General features: G+C 44.8%; 1 protein-coding gene across 1 annotated transcript in view; it reads left to right on the top strand.

Annotated features, from left to right (window-relative positions):
* Window positions 1–12,611, top strand: part of LOC106815040 (vacuolar protein sorting-associated protein 13A-like) — a 64,248-nt gene that overhangs the window by 11,725 nt on the left and 39,912 nt on the right. The window contains exons 3-6 of the mRNA XM_014819466.1: window positions 5,021–5,064; window positions 6,027–6,069; window positions 11,736–11,918; window positions 12,248–12,306. Coding sequence (XP_014674952.1) covers window positions 5,021–5,064; window positions 6,027–6,069; window positions 11,736–11,918; window positions 12,248–12,306 — 329 coding nt within the window. The remainder of the gene's footprint in view (window positions 1–5,020; window positions 5,065–6,026; window positions 6,070–11,735; window positions 11,919–12,247; window positions 12,307–12,611) is intronic.

Here is a 12,611-nt window from a genome sequence, read left to right as displayed (position 1 = left end):
CCAAAATCAGGTCACTGCGACCTTTATTTGACCTTTACCTTGATCATATTTCCTTTCCACTCTATAACTCGGCCCCTAATTGACCTAGCGCTACCAAACTTGGTATACTTACACATCTCTCGGAGAAGGTGGGCAGTGTACCAAAATCAGGTCACTGCGACCTTTATTTGACCTTTACCTTGATCATATTACCCTTCCGCTCTGTAACTCGGCGCCTAATTGACCTAGCGCTACCAAACTTGGTCTACTTACACATCTTGGGGAGACGGTGGTCAGAGTACCAAAACCAGGTCACTGCGACCTTTATTTGACCTTTACCTTGACCTTAATCATATTTCCCTTCCGCTCTATAACTCGGCCCCTAATTAACCTAGCGCTACCAAACTTGGTATACTTACACATCTTGGGGAGAAGTTGTGTCGCGTACCAAAACCAGGTCATTACAACTTTTATTTGACCTTTACCTTGACCTTGATCATATTTCCTTTCCGCTCTATAACTCTGCCCCTAATTGACCTAGGTCTACCAAACTTGGTATACTTACACATTATGGGGAGAATCTGTGTCACGTACCAAAACCAGGTCACTGCGGCTTTTATTTGACCTTGACCTTGATCATATTTCCTTTCCGCTCTATAACTCGGCCCCTAATTGACCTAGCCCGACCAAACTTGGTATACTTACACATCTTGGGGAGAAGGTGTGTCGCGTACCGAAACCACGTCACTGCAACCTTTATTCGACATTGACCTTGACCTTTATCATATTTCCTTTCCGCTCTATAACTCGGCCCCTAATTTACCTAGCGCGACCAAACTTTGTATACTTACACATCTTGGAGAGATACGGGGGATACATGTAGTTGGCGACAACTGCCCTTTCTAGTTTCTCCTGTGGTGAGCTATGAAACGGAGCTTGGCGTGTAGCAATGAATGTTTGTAGATAGTAGGATAAACTAGCTTGGATTTTCTAGGACAAGTTCATCGGATTACCAACTCTCGTCACTTACATCCATCAAGTGACATGCCCAAGCAATTTCATTCAGATTTAAAAGGACAGCTAGACTAGTTGAAAATCAAGTCGCTAACAGACCACTATAATATGCATTTATCTTGAGATTACCCGGAATTTTCTGATTGGTTAACCATCCAAGAGCATTGATGGACGTCCTCGTTAGTGCAGCATTATTAAACCTCCATCATTTGATGCTTATGTAGCAGTTTCTGTGCAGCTCACACAGTTTTAAGTATTCACGAAATTGTTAGCTGTATTCTAATGACCCGAATTTCCATATTTAATTTACATTTTTCGTTCGTTCACCATGACGACCTATACTTATAGATGGGGTTTCTTACACGAATCATTAGTTGGGTTTAAAGCAGCGCTACTAGCGTAGCCCAATCGCTTCCAATGCAGGGAGTAGAAGAGTAAGAAGAAGTCGTAGTTCCTGTAGCATGAGTGAAGAGGCTGCACTGTAGAGCTAGGATCAAATAAAACAACTACCTTGAGGGAAACGACGTGCTTGTATGTACCGAGTCTGCTCGATGAAAACAGCCACGTTATTCCAGGCAACTGCTTCAATATGTATCTATAAAATATAAGCGCCATTAGTGCGGTGCAGCCGCTTATGCCTCGCTTAAAGTGAGCACGATGCAACACACCTGATCAGCGTCGAAAGCATTTAATTATTCATTTATCCTTTGCAATGAAATGTGCAAGCTTTGGTCACATAAAATCATAATCGGTCATCTATCGTGCGATGGTTAAGGGCACTAGGCAATTTTTCAGGCGAGTGAGTCGCCTGCGAATGAGTCGGGCGACTGAGAGTGGACACACTAGGCGAATATATCAGCGCGATTCATCGGCGATTTTTCTCGCGCTGCAACACTAAAACACTCGCGCCACCTAGATTGATAGTCACATGATTGAAAATGGCACCGTTTGATTGGCTGATGAATTGTACAATCGGGCGACTCATTCACCGACCTGGACACACTAGGCGACTGAAGGGCGATTGATTAAAAAGTCGCGCGATAATATCAAAACGTTCTGATCGATGCGATCGAATCGGGCGACTAAGTCGCTGCTGCAAATCGGCGGCGACTGATTGGACACATTAGGCGATTTTCACCGGCCATTGAGTCGCCCGACTGAGTCGCCGGTGAAAATCACCTAGTGTGTCCGGCCCTTTAAAAACGTTCGAATTCTGTAGAGCATCTCAAGAAGCTAGATGTTATAGTTGCCGTGAAGTAATTTCATTACGAGTGCAAGTTTTTCGTGGAATAATGGCGTATTCACTTGCATAGGTAGAGCTCCGTGGCAGGGGGATGGATCTGTGACAAACCCGTTCGAAACAGCGCTCAAATATCTATACGTTCCCTATATTATTATATAGTGCGTGTGTACGTGCAGCGTGCCTGTTTTTTTAAAACCCCGCTGGCTGCGTATCGTTGATTAATTTCCTGAAGTGCGAGGCAGAAAGTAGTATCTGTGTGCTCTCCATATCCACTTTGTTTTTAACTAGTAGCTGTTGTGTGATTATCTTAAATGTCAGCCGCATTCATCAAGTAATGCGCCTACCAGGCAGTTCCTTCGAGATGCAAAATGGTTGCACGCAATCAGGCTACTCATTATTTATTTATCACTTTGCGTAACTACTGCTTAATCATTTCATCCCGTTTTCACTCACTTATATGACTATTTTGCTCCTTGAATTCTAGGTAGGGGCAGTCTAATATACAGGGGAGGGGGAATCTTACGTTTACTGTTCTACCTGCTACTATATAGTTGGACATGGCCAGAGGACCCATGAAATTGATAGTTCTTGTTTAGAACAAAGTCTTCATTGTTATCTTCTACAACTACAGACCATCCGCTGACCGCTGTGGAGACGTGCGTAGGGCTAAAGATAGGCTCTGGTAAAATCTGTGGCTGGGTGAATGGCTAATAGGTAGTAGAGCTAAGGGCTCTGGAAAAAAAGATGTAGCTGAGAGTAGGACTAAATGGGTAAAACTAATGGCTCAGGAAAAAGGCGGTGGTGGAACACACATTATAAATGATTCAGGCGTGAGTAGGGCATATAATAGCCTGATAAATGCTCTCAACTGGACAGGAGCACCCGATTACTCACTCCCCCATTAGAAGACACGGGAAGAAAATGAGAATTTGTATTAGTGTTTATCTATGTGTCAGAGAGATCGATCGATAGATAGATAGACAGGCAGGCAGGCAGGCCGGCAGGCAGGCAGGCAAGCGGGCGGGCGGGGCGGGTGCGGGCAGCAGGCAGGCAGGCAAGGCAGGCCGACAGGCAGGAAGATAGGTAGGTAGGTAATGTAGGTGGTTGGTAGGGGGTGGGTTGATGGGCGGGCAGGCGGGCAGACCGAGAGAGAGAGGAAAATAAAGGAGAGCGAAAAGGGAAGCCACATAGAATAAGAGAGGAGCAAATGCAGAAGAGAGAGGGGGTGAATGATTGAATGTGTAAGTGAGTGAGTGAGTGAGTGAGTGAGTGAGTGAGTGAGTGAGTGAGTGAGTGAGCGAGCGCGCGCGCGCGCGTGCGTGCGTGCGTGAATGCGTGCGCGTGTGAGTGAAAGAGAAAGAGAGAGAGAAAGACAGAACAAGCGAGGAAGAAACAAAGTACCAACAACACAAGTACCAGAATAAGAAAGCAAAGCAACGAGGTGTCTGGACCAGATGGAAAATTCATAAAGCTGTCACGTGAATTTGTGTTGTGGACACATGGTGCTATTTACATCACCAGTATTCGTCTCTGAATTTACTGCATAGGTCCTTGATGTCAAAGAAAGATGTACACTTACCCAACACAAACTAGAAACGAGCAGTTGTCGCCAACTACATGTATCCCCGTGATCTAGTAATGGAATATCTCTGTAAGGACGTAGAAGGCAGGTAAAGTTAAATAAGTCACAAAGACAAAGATTTGTTAGACAACTGGTCTGCCTCAGATGTGGCCAAGATATATGGAATACACACAGGGGGGAGGGGGGTATGGGTGCAGTGGTGCGTTACTGGTAAAGCGAAAGACGCAATCGTTTTTGGTGTGGGCGGAGTCGATGTTGGCCTATGGTTAAGAATCATTTTTGTGGAAACTTATTGATGCAACCTGTAACTTTGTGCTGTTTTTACCTCTATTATACAATGGAATTTGGCCACACAGAGCCGCCGATAATACACATGGCTTTTATATATGTATATATATATATATTTCATGACAATCTAAATTTAAATTTTATTTTTAAATTTTTAAATGTAAATTTTAATGTAAATTTTAATATAAATTTTAATATAAATTTTAATACAAATATAAATTTCGAATCATGACAATCGGGTAAAAACTGCAGAAGTTACAGGTTCTAGAATGTTTCGGGAAAAAATGTTGTTACCATGGCAACGATGGCTTCTTCGCTTTACGATAACGCACCTTCCTGCAAAATTTGAAGATGATCGGAGAACAATTGCAGCCGGTAGAGCGTTCACAAGGAATCCTCTGCGGCGGCGGCGGCGGCGGCGGCGGCGACGATGCTAAACCCATAGTATCCCCACGAACTTCGTTCGGGGGATACAATAATAGAACGTGGCATTAACAAGGCTTTACACAATATATGCAGCACTAATTGACGCTGTCGTTGGCACCGTGACTGTGGGATAGAATTGTGATGAGTTGTTATCCGAATGCAGAGATGAGCTTTAAAAATTTCATCTGATCCTGTGATTCTGAGAACTATGTGTGAATATTCTTCAGTACATGTTTCATGGCCCTCGCAATATTACATATATAAAGAACTGTTCCTGCAATCCATAGTCGACCACAATTTTCATTCAGTGGTGATTGCATGCCCATCATCTCATACGGAGCTCTCTAAGATAAACGCACCAATCTCGCCGGCGATAATTGCAGGCATGTACGCTACCATTTATTGCGGCTTCGTTGCTGTGTGCCTGCTGCTAGCTCTGTGCGCGTCTTCTAGCGAGCATTGATTTGACATTATCCTCCATTTTACAGGCGATGTCGAGCTGTACGACCTGCGACTGAAGCCTGAAGCCCTGGTGAGCTGCTGACCTTTGCACATAGCACGTAGTAATACTAGTATACCATAATGGAAGTGCATGAAACTGGGAGGGGGTGTTTCGTTGCAGTTGGCCCGCTGTGCTTGGAGTAGTGTAATGTAGAGGCATGCCGTGGTGTGGCGTGGTGTGGTGTGGTGTGGTGTTGTGTGGTGTGGTGTGGCGTGGCGTGGTGTGACGTGGCTAGCATGGCGTGGTGTGGTGTAGTGTGGGGTAGCGTAGCATAGATTAGTATAACTAATCTATGTTATATGCTAAATGTTGTAGCATGGTGTATAATAGTTTAGTATGGTATATGATAACATTAGTAACAGTTAAAGACCGGGTAGAGCAGTTGCATGACTGTTAACTACTAGTAGTATGGAATTCCCTGTGGGTTTAGAGTGACTCAGAACCCAGTGATCACATTGCTTACTGTAGGGTTTGTGTTTTAAAGTTCTCGTTTATCAAAGAAAAATCATGGTTTGTCTATGAACTGCATTTCTTCATCCATTAGTGGTGAAGTGAGATTGCGAACAACTGGTCTAAGGCCGACCAAAAAATTTCCTTTAGTTCGGGTCACCCGCCCGACTTCACATTTCGGAGTGAAAAAATGTGCGACTGTGGTCACTTTTTTTTTCTTTTTTTTTAATTTGCATCTCGTGGCTCCTGCATTTCAAGCTGCATTTCAAGCTGTATCAAGCTGTATATTTAACTTGTGTGAAAAAAAAAAAAAATACTTACCTACCCTAATTTTCACAATCCATGTGACCCGAACTAAAGGTATTTTTTTGTTTGGCCTAATCGTTTGTGTAACGGGACAGCACCTTTGCTGGTGCTACGACTGCATCGAATGTGTATTAAATTTTCAGACGGAAGAGCTACTATATATACTTACTAGAGCTTATAGTAGCTGTACAATCACAGCTGACTGTCGAACTCACGAAGTTTTCTGCTCTTTTTAGGCCGAGTTGAATTTGCCGATTGAAGTGAAAGCTGGCTTTGTAGGTGAGTATACGCGACGGCCAATGATACAAACGTACGCCCGATAGTGTGCGCACATAGTGAAAGTTAAAAAGTAGGTTAATCGTGTAGTGTCAATTCCTGTTACGGGAGGACCTTGAGGATTTCGACTTGTTGGGTAGGGGTTAAATTTAAACTTGTAGAGCATATAATGACGAAAGTTGAATGTACTGGATGCATTGAGACCAAGTAAAATTTCCGGTGATGATTAGTCAGGCATTAGGTGTAATTTATCGGAGAGTTGGAGAGTGGTAGGTGTGAGGTAAATTGGATAATTAGGGGATGGGCCAGCTTTCAGCCCAGGTGTTAAAAAGAAAGTGGGTTAACGGGTTTAAAAATTGTGGTAAGGGAGAAACGGTGTGGCCTTACCTTATCAACTAAGGGTACAATCCATTTTCATATTACATTGTGTTTTGTGTGTACTTGTGTTTATTCATGAATAATTTTACATTATATGATGTATAAATTGCAATATGCGTGTACTTGCAATATGCAAACTCCCCTGTGATTGGATAAAATCTCTCTCTGTGTAGTCAAAACTTATTCGTCAGAGAATCTGCAAAAGGAACCTAATGATGCATCAGCCGAATGAAGAGCAGCGTTATCTATTATATATGCTGTTGAGAGGGTACTGGAGCTGCTAGCAGATCTGTCTCTGGCGAAATTCCACTGATGTTAACATGCGTAGCGCTGTTGGTCACCACACCAGTCTCAGTCGCGAGCCTAAATCCTAAAGTCTGAGTGATTCCAGCAGGAAAAATGTTTATTGTTGATGTAGAGAGAAGAGACCATGAGTGAAAGAGGAACAGAGCAAATGTATGCGTGTGTGTGCATGCATATGTGAGTGAGTGCGTTCGTGTGTGCGGGTAGGAAGGACTACGCAGCATGCATGCGTGCGTGTTTATGGGCGTGAATGTGCGCAATGTTCCATGGGGATATATAGATTTGGCCACTATATTGATTTATCTACTTAAGACATATTGCAAGCCTGTTGTCACTGGCTACTGTATAGCCACGCTACTGTACTGAGCCAGCGTACCCTATATGGAGGGGGGGACAGGGGGTCCTTCCTCCCCACCTCCGCCTCAGCCCCTAGCTCCGCCACCTCCTGCCCACTTCCTCCACTCCCTCGCCCCTTAACCCTCCCCACCTCCCTCCCCCTTATAGTACCGTACCGTATTAAGTGATCATAATTCGCTAAATAATACATTCGCTACACTGCAAACTACTACTTTACATTCTTCCATAGCTAGGATAACCATTAGACGGAGACAATGTCAGCCAGATAACAGTCTGCATTTATCCATCATCACAGAGATGCATCCAAATCCCCTCTTGTAGAGGAAATTGTCACAGATAAGCAGTCTGCATTTACATGTAGCAGTCACGCACAGAGATGCTATCGCAAAATCCTCCTTGTAGACTGGAACAATGTCAACAGATAATGATATGGCTTTACATGCAGCCACAGAGATTAAAATCAATATTAACTATAATAATATAGCATGCACCAAACCAGGATAATGTCTGTCCCATAATATTACACTAATTGTCTTCTTACTCTTTAGTAATACTCTGGCTCCCTGTACGCGACTGGGTTTAACTACTGGCGTCCCCGTGATGTGAATGAAAGCACTTGCTCTTCTCAATTGTGCTGGTTTTCCACCGTTTGGATACTCATCTGGCTCTACTCCGTGCATGTCGAAAAGCACTGGCATTTCTTAAATAAACATCCTCATTTAATTGGCCAATTGTAATATACTTAGCCATCGTAAGTCTGCTCTCTGGCGAAATCTTGGCTGTACATATATGCCCGGAACTTGGGTTTGTCACAACAGGGCGTTGAAATTCGTACGCGAGGAGTGGGGGATGATCACGCGAATCGCGGGGAATCTGGGGGACCTCCAACAGAAAATTGTTGAAATTAAGACCCTCAGATGCGTTTTCTGCGGCGAGCAGGGAGGGGTCCGACACCCGCTGGAGCGCCCTCCCCCACGCGCTGTACATGCCCGCTGCAGTAATTGAAATGACTTTAGGTCCTGCGCGGTTCTCCAAATGTATCATAATTAGCTGAACTTTCAAGTGGGTGCAGCGGAGGCAGGAGTTTTTTTTTGAATCTCCCCGTGGGGGGGATTGTAGCAGGCAGGCCGCGCAAATCATTTTGAAATTGGGGGGGTGACACGATGCAGTAGCGATGCACGCGACAGGGGGGTCTGGGGGGCCTTCCCCGCGAATTTTTTGAAATTAGACCGCCCTCAGATGCGTTTTCTGCGCGAGCAGGGGGGGTCCGGGACCCCCTGGACGTGCCCCCCCCCTGCTTAACAGCGCCCCTGCACACACACACACCACAACACACACACACACACATCACACACACACACACACACACACCACACACACACACCACACACAGCAGGCAATGCATTTGGTTTGTGATAAGATTACGAAAAGGGTTGTCTCACGAATGCAGGTCATAAAATTCAAGAAAAACAAAAAGCAGAAAAACCAATTCATCGTTGGTGTTGAGGTTGATCACAAAATAAATTGGTGCTGTTGGTATTGGTTTGTCCAAGTCATATCATATATATGGCGTTGTCATAATAATATCATCAATTTGCATATTGAAAATGTACATTATTAAAACCGATGCTCAGTTACTGCAGTGTCCTCTCTTGCGTGAATATAGCCTCGTGTTCCCAGCTAATCCTTGAATCAGGTGTCTAATGTGAGTGATACTCCTAAAACTTTCATACAACATACTTTCTTCCTGAATGATTCTGCATAAGAATTATTTAAATATAAGATAAAAACAAACGGTTAAAAAAGAAAGGTACTCAATCTTATCAAAGACAGCGCCATTTTTCTTAAGTTGTGCATGATCATTATTATGCACTTGAATGAAATGAAAGCTGGCAAAATAAGGGAAAGAAGCCTATCGTTGACGCACTATCACACACAATAAAAAGCGTAGGTTTCTCTACGTTCACAAAACACATCACACACACCGCATACACACACACACACACACACACCACGACACACAACACACAGCACCACACATAGCCACACACACACACACACACACAGCACACAAGGGCGCGTCGGAACTGGCCGCGGCAGCCGCGGCGCACGCCGCGGCATTTTTTCAGGCATAATTTCCGTAACCAAAAATCATTCGAATAATTATAACGTCTTTTTGGCCGGGTACAATATATCATTGTATATACGTGGTAAAATCTAGGCCCCTTATAAGCGAGACCGGGTCAGATTGAGGTCAGGTCAGGGGCGTGTATCAAGGGGGAGTGGGGGTCCAAGTAGTCCGGACCACCCCCCCCTGCTCAGCGAGAAAACGCATTTGAGGGGTCTAATTTCCAAAAAAAATTCTGGGGAGGGCCCCACAACCCCCCCTTCGCGTGCTCGCAGTATGTCTTACTGGTTAGACCCACCCGGTCCCAGAATCCTGTAGCATCGCCCGCTGCAGTCACCGTGTAGCTATAAAATGTTATGATGCCAAGAACTTCTGGCACACATTCCTTGCTCCGCCGTCTACTTCCGATTTGGGCTTGTAGATTCTCAAAAATTTTCACGGCGGAGGCATGCCCCCAGACCGCCCCTAGGGGTGGCTGTCGCGCTCCGCGCGGGGTCGCCCTATCACCAAGCCGCGGCAACTATTTTATTGCTTCCGACGCTTTGCCACACACACACACCACACACACTTACACACAAAATCATGGTGATCCCAAAATCGTGGGGGACATTTGATATGATGTCCCCCCTCTGAAAATTCGTGGGGGGGACATGTCCCCCTGTCCCCCCTGGATTTGCGCCCCTGTGTACAGGCCATCCCCCCTCCTTCAAGAGCGGGGGGGATGCATCCCCCCATCCCCCCGGGATTTACGCCCATGGTCACAACAGTGGTTTGCCGCGCGGTCTTGTCGAGGACGCAAATCTCCAAGTCAATATCCGCGATGCCAAGCTTGGCACACCTCGCATCAATTCCATGGTCGCGCCTAATTTGACGCAAGAATGACGTATAGTCATTACGGGGGTCAATCTCGACAAACACATTGATACTTGTCGAGGGTGTCGTGGTCTTTTGCTTGAAGATATGTAGAGTTGCCTGAACAAAAGCCGCCATATTTTGAAGCAAGACACCCGGATGCTAGCAGGGGCAGTAACTCTATACGAACGCAGGGGGAATAAGCTCGGCTGAGCGGAAATCGTGACTCAACCGGAGCATTAACATATGCCGATGACGTTATGTTACGCGCTTACGTTGTACATTCGGTTCTACTGCACTCTCGATCGATTTATTTAAACCAATTCGTGTTGAATTTCATGGAATAATTTCGGATGCAAGAGATACGTAGGGCATTGCACACACTAAAAAAAAATACACACCGCCCAGTCATACACCGCACACCGGCCTCACACACACCGCTACCGTGCAGTACCACACCGGGTACCGCCTACTCCACACCGCCCCACCGTGTGCCTGTCCTCCCCCTCCTATATCAGCTTCTGTAGGGAAAGGGTTAGACTTCACCACATAATAATGAGATAGATATACAATTGCTTAAAGAATGCATTTCTGTTGTGGTGACAATCGCATGGTTGTCATTTCCTTTCTATGTCAAGTTATTACTTAATTAGTTAGGAAGTATAGGTTTTTAACAAGTCTCCATGATAATTATAATTCCTTGAGTTTATAAAGGAAAGAGGCTCGTATGCATAACCATACTCTCTTTAGGGTTTATGTTTTGCAAAGTTAGGGTGAGGAAAAACCAATGATGTATGTTTTACACAAAATCTTTGAAGGCTGTACACTTTTCGTATCTAGCAACACAACTGTTAATACCCGTTTATATTACACCCACTGAGAGAGAGTTTTCACAATTCAACAATCCATAATCGTCTTGTATCTCCTTTAATTGCCACATTTCGAGAAAATTGTGAAATTGAGTTGTGTTGCTTGCACCTGGGTTCAATCAGATTGCACCCCTGATATTGGCAGAGGAGATGGTTCAAACAAAATTGGCAATTTAGCTCTCGGTTTGGTTAGTCTGTTTAAGGATTCTCATTATAAATTCAACTCATGCTACTACTCGGGAAGTGAAATCCATGAGGAGTTATTGCATTGCATCATAAACGGGTCGATGATCGTACAGAGTTGATAAGACTGCCCAGATGAAAATCAAGCAATTTTGGTCGACCCTTGAAATATGTTAGGAATCAGATTTAGCACATTGTAAGAAATTTATATATGTATGCCCCGTAAGGGTGATTAAGTTTAATATACTGGATGGTTTCCGCTTCGTGTGTACCAGTGTCGGGAATTTCACGTGACTGGCTCCTAGGATGCGACTCTGGCATTCAGTGTGTTGAACTCTGAAATTAGAAGAAAATCTATACTAAATTGCCTGTCCATCCTTGAACATATCTGATATTATTATGCTTCCAGGCTTCAGGCTTCCATGATTATCAGGCCGTTTGATGTGAAATTAAACACGTAAATACCAGTTGATTAGCTGCTATTAAAGCATTAAGCCATTGAACCTGATTAGCTATTAGCTAGTGCATTCTACGATTCCCCGTCGTACAACCCCTCGGGTTGTGTACACGCTCACACAGCCTGCTGCTCTTATTCCCAGGCAAATTGACATTGACGATTCCATGGACGCAGCTGTACACAGCACCGGTGATAGTTGCAGTCGAGGAGCTGTTTGTGCTGGCGGGCCCGACCACGGACAGGGAATACGATGAGGCCAAGGAGAAGCAGTTGGCGCGGGCTCACAAGCGAGTTATTCTCGACAGACTGGAGGTTCTCCCCACAGGTAGAGGCAGCAGGGGCTTCACTAAACATGATTTATAATTCACTAAATATTATTATCGTTTCGAGAGGATAAGGCCCGAGTGAAAGTATCAGGCGAGATAAAGGTGGATGGTTGTCATGTTGTGTATTGACGGGCATCGTTCGCGCTGTTCTTGTGGCATCAGCGGGCTATGAAATACACGGCGTAACGCAGCTTATTTCGTCGTGCGTCGGCTTCTAGTGAATCTAGCATACTACTGTGTCTCATGGCATCTCCAAACTGCCTCCACGAAATGTTATTCAGATTATGTCTCTGCACCTTCGTTATGTATGTACGTTTATTTGTTTTAGAAGAAAGAGACCCGACGTTTCTCGAGAAGTTAGCTGCAACAGTGATCAACAATCTACAGGTAGGGAGGGAATGACATACAAAAATGATGATGTTGTTAGGGCAGTAGAATTAGAATGTGATGGAGGGAGGGAGGGAAGAAATGGTCATGAGAGAATCAGGGTCCAGAGTGTTGTGTAGGAAGTATATATGCAGTGAGAGTGACAAAGAAAGCGAGAGAGAGAGAGAGAGAGAGAGAGAGAGAGAGAGAGAGGGGGAGAGAGACAGGAAGAATAAGAGTAAGAGGTGAGGAAGAGAAATAGAGATCGTGTGTGCGTGCGTGCGTGCGTGCGTGCGTGCGTGCGTGCGTGCGTGTGTGTGTGTTTG

The sequence above is a fragment of the Priapulus caudatus genome, unplaced genomic scaffold (assembly GCF_000485595.1).
Source record: "Priapulus caudatus unplaced genomic scaffold, Priapulus_caudatus-5.0.1 Scaffold1027, whole genome shotgun sequence".
Lineage (NCBI taxonomy): Eukaryota > Metazoa > Priapulida > Priapulimorpha > Priapulimorphida > Priapulidae > Priapulus > Priapulus caudatus.
This window is presented reverse-complemented; position numbering and strand designations above follow the sequence as displayed.